This window comes from Mauremys mutica, chromosome 2 (assembly GCF_020497125.1).
Source record: "Mauremys mutica isolate MM-2020 ecotype Southern chromosome 2, ASM2049712v1, whole genome shotgun sequence".
NCBI classification, from domain to species: Eukaryota; Metazoa; Chordata; order Testudines; family Geoemydidae; genus Mauremys; species Mauremys mutica.
Genome location: NC_059073.1, coordinates 170,341,747 through 170,360,103, shown reverse-complemented (window position 1 = coordinate 170,360,103; position 18,357 = coordinate 170,341,747). Strand labels below are relative to the sequence as shown.

General features: G+C 43.6%; 1 protein-coding gene across 1 annotated transcript in view; it reads right to left on the bottom strand.

Annotated features, from left to right (window-relative positions):
* The window catches only part of SLC6A19 (solute carrier family 6 member 19), an 82,960-nt gene extending 76,199 nt beyond the window's left edge, over nt 1-6,761 (bottom strand). Inside the window, exon 1 of the mRNA XM_045007053.1 lies at nt 6,507-6,761. Within this exon, the coding sequence (XP_044862988.1) occupies nt 6,507-6,708 (202 nt within the window). The 5' untranslated portion in view covers nt 6,709-6,761. The remainder of the gene's footprint in view (nt 1-6,506) is intronic.
* Between the last annotated feature and the right edge of the window lie 11,596 nt (nt 6,762-18,357).

Here is an 18,357-nt window from a genome sequence, read left to right as displayed (position 1 = left end):
TATTGCTCAGGTAGCACAAAACAAACAGAGTCTGTCAAAATAAACATAATTTATTGATAGGATTTTTTAAAGTGCTCAGCATAGGCTTAGCTCTGTTCACATTGAAATCAATAGTGAATCTTGACTTATGAAAATCCCACTTTATATGTATAATTATATAAAAAAAGTTAAGACATTGAAGTTGCAAAGTCAAGAACTCAAAAGTTAGGAAATGTTAAACAAATAATTAAGATTACCCATGTAACCTTGATTCTGCCTCTTTGTGTATATAAATTATGATACAATTTTTAATAATGTGATATTTTTCATGGGATTCCTGTCTCATTCAGTGCATTGGGTGGACTGCATGGCTAGCTATACATTTTTTTTAACCTCATTGTTCAATGTGTGATCCTTATTTATCACACCCCAACCAAACCCTGCACTGAATACAGAATTATTCATTTTTCTCATGGCTTTATGGTACCTTACTGCTTTACAAACATAAAAACAAAAGCATTGTCATACTGGGACAGACCACTATTCCATCTAGCCCTGTATCCTCTCTTCTGATTTTGGCCAATGTCAGATACATCAGAGGGAACAAACAGAACAGGGCAATTTTGAGTGATCCATCCACTGTCATCCAGTCCCTGCTTCTGTCAGTTACAGGTTTAGGGACACTGTAAATGGGTTTGTGTTCCTGACTCTCTTAGCTAAGAGCCATTGATGGGCCTATCCTCCATTAACCTATCTAATTATTTTTGAACCCAGTTATACTTTTGGCCTGGCAATGAGTTCCCCAGATTGACTGTGAGTTGGGTGAAGTAGTACTTTCTTTTGTTTTAAACCTGCTGCCTTTTATCAGGTGACCCCCTGTGTTAGGTGAAGGGGTAAATAACACTTCCTTGTTCACTTTCTCCACACCATGTGTCATTTATAGACCTCTATCACCCCTTAGTTTTATCTTTTCTAAGATGAACAGTCTCAGTTTTCTTAATCTTGCCCTTTATGGAAGTTGTTCCATACCCCTAATAATTTTTGTTGCCCTTCTCTGTACTTTTTCAAATTCTAAAATATCTTTTTTGAGATGAGGTGACCAGCACTGCACACAGTATTCAAGTTGAGGGTGTGCATGGATTTGTACAGTGGTATTATGATATTTTCTGTCTTATTATCTAACATTCTGTTTGCTTTTTTGACTGCTGCTTCACATTGAGTGGATGTTTTCAGAGAACTATGCACGCTGACTCCTTTCTTGAGTGGTAACAGCTAGCTAACAGATAAACTCACCCAAGGATCACATACTCTCCTCCTTCACCCAGAGAACTGCTTTGCATAACTCCTGTTTGCCACTCCTGTTTGCTAGCTCTGCTGATCACTTAGGAACTGACTTTCTAAATCCATGTTTTCCCTGAGTTAGCCTCTCTTCCTTGTCAAGGGATCCTAAAGTGGTTAAGGATCAAGGGATAGCAGACTAGAGCCTCGTTAGTAAGCTCTCAGCCTTGCCTAGCAGGCTCCTTGGCTCAGCACACGGCCCCCAGAACAGACCACACTATAATCTTCAATCAAACAAGTACATAGTAAGCACACTAACAAACAGACAAACTGAGACAAGGATCACATAGTTTCTCCTCCTTCACCTGGAGAACTCCCTCACAAAACTACTCTGTTTGCTGGTACTGATAATAAATTTATCTTCACAACACCCCATTGGGGCAGAATGTTGGTATTATCTCCATTTTACAGATAAGAAAAAGAGGCACAGAGATTAAGATCAAAATTGCCACGTGCCCACAAATTTTGGATGCCCAAACTGAGACACCTCGAGCTGATTTTTAACAGCATTTATGTAGCTTGATTTCAATTAGAGTTAGGCACATTGGGATTTTCAAAAGTGCCTATCTTTATCTTCAGATACCTTTAAAAATCTGGACCTTAAAAAATCTGCAGATTTTTCAGCATACTTAGCATTTTTATGATATTTTATATGTTCAAAGCACAGTTCCAGTTGACTTAGTTGCAATTAAGAATGCTCAGCTGCTCTGCAAATCAGGTGCTAGGTGCCTCATGTCATACACTCAGAAAGGGAGTCAATGGCCATCTGTGAAAATCTTGTTTCATATGACTTGACCAGTATTGCATTGGAACTCTGTGGCAGAGGCAGAGCTAGAATCTAGTTCTTCAGGGCAGCAGACAAATGCCTTAACCATGACACCATCCTTTCTCTTCCTACAATCCCCAGCCTCATTTACTACACACCTTCCAACTTCTGCAACAACCACCTTGTTCACTACACAACCCTGATTCATTCCAATAACACAATCTAGCCTGTGCACTGAATGAGTTAGGAGTCCTGTGGGAAAAAATGTTAGCATGTAACTGAAGATATGTACCCCTCTGCTGACTTAAAGCAGCAAAGTATTTCCTAATTCTTGACCTTGTAACCTTAACTTCTTTTAATGCATTTTTTCTTTTTAGTTTAATTTCCTATGATTTTTGAAAAGCCTACTGAAAAAATATATTCCATCACACTGAACCATATTGTCCCCACAGGTTATAAAGAGATTAGGCACCTTTAGAGCCACAGATTTCTATTACTTGAGCTAATGGAGCAACTGATTGCAATAATAATCTTTTATGTGGACCAGCCACAAGAGATAGAGGAAAGACCCATTTTACCAGTGGGTGTCACAGCTATTTGCTGACAGCAGAGAAATTTGAAGCTTAGGAATTCTAGGTTATAGAGAGGAGTCTATAATATGTAGATATACCTATCTCATAGAGCTGGAAAGGACCCTGAAATGTCATTGAGTCCAGCCCCCTGCCTTCACTAGCAGGACCAAGTACTGATTTTGTCCTAGATCCCTAAGTGGCCTCCTTAAGGATTAAACTCACAACCTTGGGATTAGGTGGCCAATGCTCAAACCACTGAGCTATCCCTCCCCACAATGGATGCAGATCCTTCTTTCCCTATTCCTCATTTCTCTTCTGTCCCTGTCTCCTAGCATGTACTTGACTGCTTATCTGTGTCCCTACCTCTCCACCCTCATAGCACATCTGCCCCATTTCTCCCTTGAAGCCTGTTTCTGCTTCTCTCTTCCCCTCTTGAGTCAGGTACTTCCCTCTTCTCTTTCTTGTCTGGGGGAAGTATTGAGACCACAGGAGAGACAGTCTTTATTCTCTCAGTTCTGGTGCCAGGAGGAGCAATTGCAGGCAAATTCCTGCACAGCCTCTGCAGTCCTAGGCTGTAACGTGCTCAATTGCTCTGTGGGAATGGCTTATGCTCAATCTGATGACAGGTAGGAGCTATGTGGGGATGGAGAATGCTCAGTGGGGCTGGAATCTTTGGAGAATAATATTTCCAGCCTCTAACAAACTTCTTTTGAGCCTGTCAGCAGTGAGATTTTTTTTTAAAACTTGTAACTCAGTCAAATTTAGGTGAATTTTCCCAGGGACAGCATTCCTGAATTCCTGATTTTAAACATACATACACATAAAAATGGCATTCAGGGATGTATTAATAGTAACTTAACAGGAAAGACAAGGGATGTAACTGTCCCACTCTATTCAGCACTGGTGAAACCTCAACTGGAGTACTAAGAAAGATGTGGACAAATTGGAGAGACTCCAAAGGAAAGCATCAAAAATTATAAAAGATTTAGAAAACCTCCCTATGACGGGAAGTTGAAAAAATTGGGCATGTTTAGTCTAGGGAAGTAGTTCTCAACCAGAGGTCCAGGGCCCCCTGGAGGGCCATGAGCAAGTTTCATGGGGTCCTCCAAGCAGGGCCAATGTTAGACTCACTGGAGCCCAAGGCAGAAAGCCCCGCTGTGCAGAGCTGAAGCCTGGGGCCCTGAGCCCTGCCTCTGGGGCTGAAGTTGAAGCCTGAGCAACTTAGCTTTGCAGGGCCCACTGTGGAGTGGGCCCCAAGCAATTGGCCTGCTTGCTACCCCCTAATTCCGGACCTGGCTTTTATATGCAGAAAAACAGTTGTGGTGGCAGTTGGGCCATGGAGTTTTTATAGCATATTAGGAGGGCCTCAGAAAGAAAAAGATTGAGAACCCCTGGTCTAGGGCATTGGTTTTCAAACTGTGGGCAGGCCCCCCGAGAAGGGAGTGCAATGACATCAGAGGGTTAGTGAGCAGCATGGAGTAAGCTGCATCCTGTGAGCCCTGCCTGGTGATGCTGTTAGGAAGCTGCTGCTTTTGCCTGACTAGAAATTTTGCCCTTGCTTGTGTGTCTGGGGTGTGTGGGTGTGTGCGCTTAAATTCAAATTAGGCAGGCAGCATGCACACTGCACGGGTATCACATTTGGTGAGAGGGATAGGAGTCGCTGTAGCTGTAGCCTCAGGCTGTCAGAAAGCAGCAGTGCAGAGGAAGTGGAGTGTCCCATCCAGCTGCAAGTGGTTTTGCTCCATTTAGCAGCAGGTGGAGGCAGCTGGGCAGCTGATACCTGCTCCTGACGGGTGTGCACAGGGAGGCAGTCAGTGATCAGAGATGCCCCTGTCTCCCCACCACTCACAGGCATCCAGCACCAACCCCGTACCTTCTTCAGGAACCCACTACTCCCTGCATCCTCCCAGGCACCCACAAACCACTATCTCCTGCCTCCTGCTCTCCCAGGTATTGCCATTTTAGCTGGCTGGGCTATGTCTCTTCAGTTTCCCATATTGGTGGGATGGGGGGGTGCACATGGAATATAAATCTCCTCCAGGGGTGGGGAGGCACACAGCAATAAAAAGTTTCGGAATCTCTGGTTTAGAGGGGAGCCATGATAAATCTTCAAATATGTACAAAGTTGTTATAAAGAGGCTAGTCATCAATTGTTTTTAGTATAGTGAGAAAAAATGAGGAATAGAGTCAAAGTATTGCTGGATATGGTGGGACTTTGATATATGAACGTACAACTCCTTTCTCGAGATAAGGTCAAGCAACCAGTTGGGAAGGGCAAAGGGCTGAGGGCTGGGGGATAAACACTAAAAAACAAGAAAAAGGTGGCCTTGGCCAGGACACAACCTCACTCCCTACTTCTCCCATGGGGTACAAAAGAGGTGGTACCAAAGCCCTCAGACTCACGACCACCCAAAACAGAATATGACTATAAATTTTAAGCGGTGGTGCCAAGGATGTGCACTCAAGGTATAATTGAGCCTTCTAAGAAAGAGGAGGGGAAACGGGAGAAAGGTCTGCTGGTGTACAGAACAGTGAATATGCTTGCTTGGTAACCCAATAAACATCACATTGCCTTGGGACTCTGGTCTTTTGCTTTCTGTCTGCATAACAAGAGCCAAGGGAGGGCAAGTGGGAGCTCTAACAATTGATATCATATTTTCTGGGGGCTGTATCTCAGGAACCTCTTGTTCAAATGACCTCACATTTGGACCACTATCCTGAAATCAAGGAGATATAGTAAATTACAAGGTAATCTGAGTATGCTTGTGGATTTTGGAGCACTTAGAAAAACTGGCTGTTAAACAGTAAACTATTCTCAACTTTAACTGTAGAGGTGCTACACCCCACTATCATAATTTGTATTTATTCTGATATCATAGATATACCGCAAACCAGTCCAAAGCTAATGAAGACCTCTAAGCTGTAAACCCCTTGAGATGTGTTATATACTGGCAACAGTAGCTTTCCCTCAGCCGCTCTCAGAATCATGCCCTTGAAGTGCAGTTTGTTGGATCACTTTCTGTATTAAAAATACATACTACTTATGAAAATATATTTAATATATTTAACAATGAATGTGAAATTAAACTATATTTATAGTATTTTAGTAACAATTAAATCTGTCCCCTTACTAGATAACTTATTATCTTAAGAGAGCTTTCAGAGTAGCAGCCGTGTTAGTCTGTATCCACAAAAAGAACAGGAGTACTTGTGGCACCTTAGAGACTAACAAATTTATTTCAGCGTAAGCTTTCATGATCTATTCTATGCAGCCGAAGAAGTGAGCTGTAGCTCACGAAAGCTTATGCTGAAATAAATTTGTTAGTTTCTAAGGTGCCACAAGTACTCCTGTTCTTTTTATCTTAAGAGACTGCCTCAAAATATCTGAGTACATATTGGCATCACTTTTATTTGAAAACCACCTCCATCAAGCAAGTGATTTTTATCAGTCTCTTGAGTGTTTGCTTAATACAGGTTACTGTGTATATGTTACTGCAATATATGTGTTAAGTAAGAAATTGCATTTATATTATTTCTAATATACCATGTATTTTAATATGAACAACAGAAAAATTTTGTACTGTTACCTATAAGCAATTTATCTGATCAAGCATGGGTTCCAAAAGACAAAATATTTTTCTTGATATTACCAATATACCCAAAATAGATATACTTAGAAAGCTAAATGAAATGGTCATTTCACAAGCTATGAACATGGAAATAAACACAGAATTTGTGTAGAAATTGACAATATTACTGTAATATGGAATGTAATATTCAGTAAACACAAGCTTCACCAGATGATAACAGTGGCTGACTTCTGTTCCCCAAATAAATAATTAAAAACATACCTCCTCCATGGCTCTGGCAGAGATAAGGAAATCGCCATACATTTCCTAATCCCACACAAAACCCTATACAGGTTAGCATGTACTGAGCCTTGTTATCCCATTTTGGTCTTGTATCAGCCTCTTCTTTCTCAATGGTTTCAAGTTCTGAGTGGGAAGGTATCCTATTGTCCAGGCCTGGGTTGGGCAGCTGAAGCTTCACCATTTTGGCTGAAATTACTGCCCTAGAAAAGATTTAAGGGAACAAGTAGCTGGTTATAAGTCTGGACAAAATGGGAGCATTTAATGATGGCTTCAGCTATATATAGTGAACCTTTGGCACTAAACTTGAAAGTGCAGACGAGTCACAAAAAGAAGCGTCAGCAAATCATTTCATTAACCAAGTCAGCTCTGGTACTTATTAATGCCTTATCTGCCAATGCTCCATTGAACACTTTGTTCTGTTAGTACAAAACATCATTACCAGTTACTGCCATTCAAGGGGTAATTTGCCCTAAAAATTCTAATCACCTAACAGATTGTGAAATACTCCTTGCCACTCCTCCTATGCAAACTCAGTTGTAATACACATTTAGCACTATCAGCTATAGAGTAAAATGATTCCAGCAGATTCAGAGCTAATAAGTGGGTTCCAGACTTCTTCCAGAAGAATAAATTTTATGAAAGTCTGTGTCATGCATAATTTCCTACAGAACATTTATAAAACCTTATTTTTACCTCTAAATCCCAGTAAGGGGAATTTTTACTGATACATTTACCTCTTATTTGGCTAGATAATATCACTGAACAATGTGACCAGAAAGGAAGGAGAGGCACAGTGATTTAAAAACCCATAGCCTTCAGGTTCATAAGTGTTTACATCTAATCATCACATGATAAAGTCTCAAGAAAGGAGATGCCTTTTTATTAATAGGCTTAAAGTCAATAATGATTCCTTAGCCTCATTTATGATTCTATAGTAGATTGTTCAACATTAAAAAAGAAACACTTGCCAACAAGTATGACAGTTGCCACCGTTTTTTCTTATTCTCTTTATGAGTGAAACTGTGGCATCCCAGTTATTACTATGGGTAACTGTTTTCAAATGCTGTGTTTCTAATGACAAACATTATTGTATACTAATATAAAGTTAACACACTGTAAAATTTGCATTTTATCTTGTACTAAGGTCCACAGATTCACTGTGATAACTTTTCAGGCTATCAGTCAAGTGTGAGAAGGAAATGATATGCCCCAGCCCATAAGAACCCAGCTAGTTTTCATTCAGCTCCCCCCTTCCTGCTGGTCCTTGGAGGGGCGATGTTACTTGTTCTCCCCTAACCCCTGGGCTTATCTAGCCCTACTCTTCTCACTGCCTTGTCTCACCTCTCGGTGCCAGCCTCTCACATTCTCCCTCTTTACTCCCCCAGAGGTTCCTGTCTCCCACCTACCCTCTGCACTCACCTATGCTCCCTTCCCCTGAACAGTCCCACTCCTTCTCCCTTGCCTCTCTCAGCTCCCCTTCTGCACCCACATTCTCTTTCATTCTCCTCTATCTCATCCCACACCCAAGTTCCCCAATCCCCCCTTTATTTATCAGCTTTCCTCCACATTCCTCAGCACACCCCTCAATCTTCCTCTTGCCCTGCAGAACCCCATGACCTTGCTACTTCTTCATATTCTCCAATTCCCTCTTTGTGATAACCTCCTCCTGCCTAGCACCTCCATCCACTGCATCCTCCTTGCTCCCTTCTGAACCCTTATATGATACCATGTTTTATATGTCTGTATTTTGGTTACATAATGTGATATTATTAAAATGTAAGTGTAAAGAGAGACATTTGCAGTATATTAAGTGTAGCACATTTTTTCCATTGCTATGGACAGGAATGATAAGCAAAGTCTCGCTGTAATTAGTTTCCTAAGCTGCTACTCAGTTCAATAGATGGTGGTGAAAAGGACTTTTGATGGGATACAAGTCACAGAATCAAAATAATAATATGTAATCTCTTTAAAAGGAATGTGAAACTTTAAGGGCATGCATGGAGTCTTTGTATTAATGCATTTTGATACATTTGTGTTTTTAATGGGGCGTGGGGGGCCCAAATGTTCTTAATGTCCAGGTTCCCAATAAATCTTAATCTGCCTCTGGACAGAGGTCTACCCCAACTCCTCTCCATTCCTCAAAGTATATGGACAAAGACGTTTGTATCTGTGGATCTTTTAAGACAAGGTTTGTCCATAGGCGGATGGAGTCCATAGGTGGTATGGGAGGGCATTGCCCCCCAGATTGCAAGCATCACGCAGGCAGCCCGAGCGTGCAATGCAATGAGTTTCTCAGAGGACACAGGAGACTACTGCTCCCAGCTTGTGTCCCTGAGGCAGGGAGTCAGAATTTTGTTTGTAAACAGAGTGATTAGCAGGTGATTAAGATAAGAAAGGGTTGTTGGGATGTTTCCTAAAGTTAAATGATCTGTTCCAAACTTGGTAAACTGCAAAAAGTAAGTAGCCTAAATTATAGAAAGTAATTGTAGATTACTTATTTAACAATTTTATTACTGACCTTGGCATAAAAAGTGGGAGTGTGCTAATAAAATTTGCAGATGACACAAAGTTGGGAGGTATTGCCAATATGGAGGATGACATGAATATCATACAAGATGATCTGGATGACCTTGTAAACTGGAGTAATAGAAATGGGATGAAATTTAATAGGGCAAAGTGCAAGGTTTATGTCAAAAGTGTTAGGGATTAACAACAAGAATTTTTGCTATAAATTGGGGACTTAGTTGGAAATGACAGAGGAGGAGAAAGATATGGGTGTATTGGTTGATCACAGGATGACTATGATGTGGCCATGAAAGAGGCTAACACAGTCCTGGGGTGCATCAGGTGAGGTATTTCCAGTAGAGACAGGGACATGTTAGTACAAGGCACTGGCGAGACCTCATTTGGAGTATTGAGTGCAATTCTGTTGTCCCATGTTTTGAAAGATTAATTCAAACTGGAACAGATGCACAGAAAGGCTACTAGGATGATCTGAGGCATGGAAAACCTACCTTATGAGAGGATACTCAATGAGCTTGGCTTGTTTAATCTAACCAAAAGAAGGCTGAGGTGAGAATCATAGAAGATTAGGATTGGAAGAGACCTCAGGTGATCATCTAGTTAACCCCCTGATCAAAGCAGGACCAACCCCAATTAAATAATCCCAGCCAGGGCTTTGTCAAGCTGGGCATTAAAAATCTCTAAGGATGGAGATTCCATCATCTCCCTAGGTAACCCATTCCAGTGCTTCACCACCCTCCTAGTGAAATAGTGTTTCCTAATATCCAACCTAGAACTCCCCCACTGCAACTAGAGACATTGCCCCTTGTTCTGTCATCTTCCCTCGATCTGCTGGCAATGCTCCTACTAATACAGCCCAATATGCCGTTGGCCTTCTTGGCAACAAGGGCACACTACTGACTCATATCCAGCTTCTTGTCCACTATAATCCCCAGGTCCCTTCCTGCAGAACTGCCACTTAGCCAGTTGGTCCCCAGCCTGTAGCAGTGCATGGGATTCTTCCGTCCTAAATGCAGGACTCTGCACTTGTCCTTGTTGAAACTCATCAGATTTCATTTGGCCCAATCCTCCAATTTATCTAGGTCACTCTGGACCCTATCCCTACTCTCCAGCATTTCTACCTCTCCCCCCAGTTTAGTGTAATCCGTGAATTTGGGGTGCAATCCATCCCATCGTCCAGATCATTAATGAAGATATTGAACAAAACTGGCCCCAGGACCAACCCCTAGGGCACTCCACTTGGTTCCGGCTGCCAATTAGACATTGAGCCGTTGATCACTACCCATTGAGCCTGACAATCTAGCCAGCTTTCTATCCACCTTATAATCCATTCATCCAATCTATACATCTTTAACTTGCTAGCAAGAATACTGTGGGAGTCTGTATCAAAAGCTTTGCTAAAGTCAAGGTATATCATGTCCACCACTTTCCCCATAGCCACAGAACCAGTTATCTCATCATAGAAGGCAATCAGGTTGGTCAGGCATGACTTGCCCTTCGTGAATCCATGTTGACTGTTCCTGATCACCTTCCTCTCCTCCAAGTGCTTCAAAATAGTTTCCTTGAGGACCTGCTCCATGATTTTTCCAGGGAGTGAGGTGAGGTTGACGGGTCCATAGTTCCCCAGATTCTCTGTCTCCCTTTTTAAAACATGGGCACTCTAGTTGCGTTTTTACAATCATCCAGGACCTCCCCTGATTGCCACGAGTTTTCACAGACAAGGTCAGCTCCCAGATTGCTGCACTGGGCAGCACAATATGGGGAGGAGGTGAGCAGCCCTCGGTGGTGAAAGAAGCTGTTAAGGGAGATACAATTGCTGTCTATAAATACATCAGAAGGACAAATACCTGGGAGAGAGAGGAGTTATTTAAGTAAACCACCAATGTAGACCACAGGGCAAATGGATATAAACTGGCCATCAACAAGTTTAGGCTTGATATTAGGCAGAGATTTCTAAGCATCAGAGGAGTGAAGGTCTGGAGTAGCATCCCAAGATGAGCAGTGGGGGCAAAAAACCTAACTGGCTTCAGGACTGAGCTTGATAAGTTTATGGAGGGGATGGTATGATGGGACTGCCTACAATGGTGTGTAGCCTATTGGCAACTGCCTGTAGCAAAAATCCCCAACAGCTGGAGATGGGACACTAAACAGAGAGGTTCTGAGTTACTACAGAGAATTCTTTCCCAGGTATCTTCCTGGTGGGTCTTGCCCACATGCTCAGGGTCTAACTGATAATCATATTTGGGGCCAGGAAGGAATTTCCTCTGGGTTAGATTGGCAGAGACCCTGGGGTTTTTCACCTTCCTCTGCAGCATGGTTCACTTGCAGGTTTAAACTAATATAAATGGTGAGTTCACTGTAACTTGAAATCTTCAAACCATGATTTGAGGACTTCAGTAACTCAGCCAGAGGTTAGGGGTCTATTACAGGAGTGAGTGGGTGAGCTTCTGTGGCCTGCAAGGTGCAGGAAGTCAGACTAGATGATCACGATGGTCCCTTCTGACTTCAGTAAATGTATCTGAGTAGGAATATACAATTTTAAACCTAACCAGTGTCCCTTAAATGATTTGCTACGAGATGTCAGTATGTGTTAGTATGAGAGCTGAGTTAGTCTAATATTTATTTAATTTTCTTTCTTGATATAGGAATTAGATACAGTGCTCCTGTCAGATAATTTCTAAATTATTACCTGCAAAAAAAAATCTAGAGTTTTCAGTTGCCTAATCAGCCCCTAGAATCACAATTAAAGTTGCCGCCCCCCCCAAAAAAAATCTGAAATGGCACCCCTATGGGAAGGCATGGAACTTCCCCCCCACCCCCGCCATGCACAGCCCCATTGGCCTGACTGGAGCTGCCCCCACCAAATATAGAAGTCAAACTACACCTATAGGTTTGTCTTGCTCTCTGTCCTGTCTCAGAATGCAGCACAGACAGGCTCAGACACAGAGACTGCCCCCTGCAATCTTTGAAGGTGTGAGAGTGCCTAAACAATCTGAGAAAAGTCAGAACAAGTCCAGCTCCAGGCTGTCTGAGCCTGTGTACATGACTCCAGTCCCCCACGCTAGCCAGAGGTAGTTCGCCTAACAAATGGTTGTAGAGGAACAGTGGCCCTGAGGAGTCATATGGACAGTCAGGACAGTGCAATCAGACAGCTCAATCTCCAATTCAGACAGTCTCTGTGACTTACTTTCCACTTTTTTAGTGTGTTTAGCCCTTAGGCTCCTCATGGTCCTCCTTTCTTGGGTTTCCTTTGCAGCAAAGCACCTAGGGGAGTAATGGCCAGTGGTAGTCCCATCCTTCTCCTCTGAGGAGGAGAACCATTAGGAAGACAAGATTAAGTTGGGGCTAAAATACTGATTCCTGTGCCTACATTGTTGGTCATTCATCCCAACTATATCCCTATTTCATTCTTTCCTTCCTCTGTCTGCAAGTCCAGTCATTTCTCATCCTTCTCTCCATCTGTCTCAGAACAATGATCTCATTGTCCCTCTTGTACACAATTCTCCTCTTTAATCTCAAGAACCAGGTCTTTTTTGCCTCATCAGTCTACCACTGACATGGGTCTGATTTTTCTTGGGCCTAGTATGTGCAAAGGGTGGATAAAAAGACCTTTTCCCCTGACTACCACCAGGGCCAGCCTTAGGGAAAATGGCAACCTGGGCGAACCTGTATTTTGGTGTTCCTGGCTCCCGTGGACATGGTGTCCCTCCCATTGCCTCTGGTCCACAGGGGCTCCTCTCCCTCCCTTCACCCCAAAGGCCTGCTCCCCCTCCTGTGCCCCTGTGATGTTGTTGACCTGAACCGTGACCATATAGATCATTGTTGCAACCACTGTTATATATTTGCAGCAAATATTGTACAAAGGTTGTCGAGTGAGGTGTCTATGACAGGGTTATGATTGCTGGTTATGATTATGCTAGCTGTATGCATCAGTTTTGTATTTAAAGTTACAAGTATTGGCTCTATACTGTCTGTAGTTCAAACTTGTGCTATGCTTCTGGGTGAGACCCGAGACAAGTTGGCATCAGCACGGCCTCACCTGCTTGATGGCCCATTAAGGACCATCGGCTATACAACTGACCCATCGAGAGAAGGCAGATACACCTTGTGACTCAGCAAGGCATGCAAAGGCATGCCTAATGGACAGAACTCTAAGGCTTTCAAGCCATGGCTGGGCAGCTTGTATTTGAGACAAAGGAAGCACAAGCCACATGGCAGAGGATATAAAAGGCCCTGGAAACTTCTCCATTTTGTCTTCAATCCTGCTTCTTACTTCTGGAGGAACCTTGCTACAAACTGAAGCTCTGAACAAAGGACTGAATTACTCATCCCAGCTGTGGATGTACTCCAGAGACTTGATTTGAACCTGCAGTTTATTCCATCACAAAAGCTTAAACCAAGAACTTTGCCATTACTGTATGTAATTGATTCCATTTAACCAATTTTAGCTCTCATGTATATTTCTTTCTTTTTATGAATAAACCTTTAGATTCTAAAGGATCGGCAACAGTGTGCTTTGTGGGTAAGATCTAACTGGTATATTGACCTGGGTCTGGAGCTTGGTCCATTGGGATCGGGAGAACCTTTTTTCTTTTACTGGGGTATTAGTTTTCATAACCATTCACCCCCATAACAAGTGGCACTGGTGGTGATACAGGGAAACTGTGGTGTCTAAGGGAATTGCTTGTATGACTTATGATTAACCAGTGGGGTAAAACCAAAGTCCTCTCTGTTGGGCTGGTTTCGTGTGCCTTAAAAGAGGAGAAACCCCAGCCTTGGGCTGTAGCTGACCTGCTCTAAGCAATTTGTCCTGAATAGGTATTCTCAGTTGTGTTCCACCAAAGCCAGAATCATTACAGCCCCAAACTTGAACAGCTAGACGGAAGTAAATCGGGGGGCCCGGATAATCTTCATCCTAGAATATTAAGGGAATTGGCAAGTGAAATTGCAAGCCCGTTAGCGATGATCTTTAATAAATCTCTAAACTCGGGGGTTGTACTGTTTGACTGGAGATTAGCTAATATAGTTCCTATATTCAAGAAGAGGAAAAAAAGTGACCCGGGTAACTACAGGCCTGTTAGTTTAACATCTGTAGTATGCAAAGTCATGGAAAATTTTTTAAAGGAGAGGGTGGTTACGGAGCTTGAGGCCGATGGCAACTGGGACAAATTACAGCATGGATTTACGAAAGGTAGATCGTGCCAAACCAACCTGATCTCCTTCTTTGAGAAAGTAACAGATTTTTTAGATAAGGGAAATGCGGTGGATCTAATATATCTTGATTTCAGTAAGGCGTTTGATACGGTACCGCACGAGGAATTACTGGTTAAATTGGAAAAGATGGGGATCGAAATTAAAATCCAGAGGTGGATAAGGAGCTGGTTAAAGGGGAGACTGCAGAGGGTCGTATTGAAGGGGGAACTGTCGGGTTGGAGGGGGGTTACCAGTGGAGTTCCTCAAGGTTCGGTTTTGGGTCCAATTTTATTCAATCTATTTATCGCTGACCTGGGAACCAAGAGTAGGAGTGGGCTGATAAAGTTTGCGGATGACACCAAGTTGGGAGGTATTGCAAATTCGGAAAAGGATCGGGATATCCTCCAGGGAGATTTGGATGACCTTGTAAACTGGAGTATTAGTAACAGGATGAAATTCAATAGTGAGAAGTGTAAGGTTATGCATTTAGGGATGACTAACAAGAACTTTAGTTATAAGCTGGGGATGCACCAGTTGGAAGTAACGGAGGAGGAGAAGGACCTAGGAGTCCTGGTTGATCGTAGGATGACTATGAGTAGGCAATGTGATGTGGCCGTTAAAAAAGCTAATGCGGTCTTGGGATGCATTAGGCGAGGTATTTCTAGTAGGGATAAGGAGGTGCTAGTCCTGTTATATAAGGCGTTGGTAAGACCTCATTTGGAGTATTGTGTGCAGTTTTGGTCTCCCATGTTTAAGAAGGATGAATTCAAACTGGAACGGGTACAAAGAAGGGCCACTAGAATGATCCGAGCAATGGAAAGCCTGTCGTATGAAAGGAGACTTGAGGAGCTCGGTTTGTTTTCCTTAACCAAAAGAAGTATAAGAGGAGATATGATTGCACTCTTTAAATATAGCAGAGGGATAAATACCAGGGAAGGAGAGGAATTATTTCAGCTCAGTGCTAATGTGGACACGAGGACAAACGGATATAAATTGTCAGTCAGGAAATTTAGGCTTGAAATTAGACGAAGGTTTCTAACCATCAGAGGAGTGCAATTCTGGAACAGCCTACCGAAGGAAACAGTGGGGGCGAAGGACCTCCATGACTTTAAGATTAAGCTAGATAAGTTTATGGAGGAGATGGTATGATAGGATAACGGGCTTAGTCAATAGGTCAATTAAGTGCCACACTGGTAATTAGTACAATGGGTCAATGATAGGATATTGTTAGCCTTTTTCCAGAGGGTATGGCTGGAGAGTCTTGCCCGCATGCTCGGGGTTCAGCTGACCGCCATATTTGGGGTCGGGAAGGAATTTTCCTCCAGGGTAGATTGGCAGTGGCCCTGGAGGTTTTTCGCCTTCCTCCGAAGCATGGGGCAGGGGTCGCTTGCTTAAGGAGTGGGTGGATCGACTTATGTGGCCTGCATCTTGCAAGAGGTCAGACTAGATGATCATAATGGTCCTTTCTGATCTTGAATTCTATGATTAATGCCTGCAACGCCCCCGCCCCTTCATTCCTAACCCCTGCATCCTCCTCCTGCACCCACATGGGGAAACTGACCTGGATGCACAAAGCAGCTGGCATTACTGCTCACTACCCCAGCCCAGACTGCTGCTCCTCTGCCCCACATACCCCTAAGGGGCTGTGAGTGGGGAGTGAGGAGCAACATCAGGACTCCTTGCATCCAGGTCACTTTTCCCGCCTGGGTTGCGTAAGGAGAGGGCACGAGAGCAGCAGCTCCTGATGCCTCACAGCACAGCCCAAGTGGGTAAAGTGACCTGGATGCTGGAAGCCCTGGTGTGTGTGTTGCGCGGGGGTGGGAGGGCAGAAAGGGGGAAACTGTGTGAGGGAGACTGTGTGTGAGCGAGTGTGTGTGTGGGTAAAAACAGCTAACAAAAGCCAAAACTGGCCAAAACACCAGCCATGTGCTGCTTCCCACTAGAAGGGAACCATCACACTATCTCAGCCTTCACATTTCTCATATGAACTACCAGGGCTTGAATTAAATTTTTGTGTGAAATTGGGGCAAATTTAAGAACTGTTTAAAACATTTTAAAAATAAAAAATATGAAAAACGTTAATACAGTTTATTTACAGTGTCATTATTCACACTAGTCTTGCTAGTCCTTCCCCCACAGGCAGAGAGGCACAGAGACTAGGCTCAGGACCAGCTGTGCCCCCAAAAGACCAGGCCAACCCTCCAATTTGGGCCAGACCCACATCCCTCCCCAGATCAAACTGGACTCAACCCGCATTCCTTCCCAGACTAAATAGACCCGACCTGCATCCCTCCCTGGATTAAACCCCCTGAATTGGACCAGACCCCCCCCCACCAGATCAAACTGAACCAGACCCACATCCCTCCCCAAGAGGAAGTGGGGAAATGGGATACTGGGAGGAAGCACGAGCAGGAGAGTGCAAGAGGGGAGGACTCCTGTCTCAGACCAAGAAAGCGGGACAATCAGCGAGTTATCTTAAGTGCCAATACACAAATGCAAGAAGCATGGGAAATAAGCAGGTAGACCTGGAAGTCCTGGCACAGTCAAGAAAGTATGATGTGATTGGAATAACAGAGACTTGGTGGGATAACTCATATGACTGGAGTACTGTAATGGATGGATATAAACTGTTCAGGAAGGACAGGCAGGGCAGAAAAGATGGGGGAGTTGCATTGTATGTAAGAGAGCAGTATGACTGCTCAGAGCTCCAGTATGAAACCGCAGAAAAACCTGAGAGTCTCTGGATTAAGTTTAGAAGTGTGAGCAACAAGGGTGATGTTGTGGTGGGAGTCTGCTATAGACCACCAGACCAGGGGGATGAGGTGGACGAGGCTTTCTTCCAGCAACTAGCAGAAGTTACTAGATCACAGGCCCTGGTTCTCATGGGAGACTTTAATCACCCTGATATCTGCTGGGAGAGCAATACAGCGGTGCACAGACAATCCAGGAAGTTTTTTGGAACGTGTAGGGGACAATTTCCTGGTGCAAGTGCTGGAGAAACCAACTAGGGGCAGAGCTCTTCTTGACCTGCTGCTCACAAACAGAGAAGAGTTAGTAGGGGAAGCAAAAGTAGATGGAAACCTGGGAGGCAGGGACCATGAGATGGTCGAGTTCAGGATCCTGACACAAGGAAGAAAGGAGAGCAGCAGAATAAAGACCTTGGACTTCAGAAAAGCAGACTTTGACTCCCTCAGGGAGCTGATGGGCAGGATCCCCTGGGAAAATAACATGAGGGAGAAAGGAGTCCAGGAGAGCTGGCTGTATTTTAAAGAATCCTTATTGAGGTTGCAGGAAAAAAACCATCTCGATGTGTAGGAAGAATAGTAAATATGGCAGGCGACCAGCTTGGCTTAACAGTGAAATCCTTGCTGATCTGAAACGCAAAAAAGAAGCTTACAAGAAGTGGAAGATTGGACAAATGACCAAGGAGGAGTATAAAAATATTGCTCAGGCATGCAGGAGTGAAATCAGGAAGACCAAATCACACTTGGAGTTGCAGCTAGCAAGAGATGTTAAGAGTAACAGGAAAGGTTTCTTCAGGTATGTTAGCAACAAGAAGAAAGTCAAGGAAAGTGTGGACCCCTTACTGAATGAGGGAGGCAACCTAGTGACAGAGGATGTGGAAAAAGCTAATGTATTCAATGATTTTTTTGCCTCTGTCTTCACAGACAAGGTCATCTCCCAGACTGCTGCCCTGGGCAGCACAGCATGGGGAGAAGGTGACCAGCCCTCTGTGGAGAAAGAAGTGGTTCAGGACTATTTCGAAAAACTGGATGAGCACAAGTCCATGGGGCCGGATGCACTGCATCTGAGGGTGCTAAAGGAGTTGGCGGATGTGATTGCAGAGCCATTGGCTATTATCTTTGAAAACTCATGGCAAACGGGGGAGGGCCCAGATGACTGGAAAAAGGCTACTGTAGTGCCCATCTTTAAAAAAGGGAAGAAGGAGGATCTGGGGAACTACAAGCCAGTCAGCCTCCCCTCAGTCCCTGGAAAAATCATGGAGCAGGTCCTCAAGGAATCAATTCTGAAGCACTTAGAGGAGAGGAAAGTGATCAGGAACAGTCAGCATGGATTCACCAATGGCAAGTCATGCCTGACTAACCTAATTGCC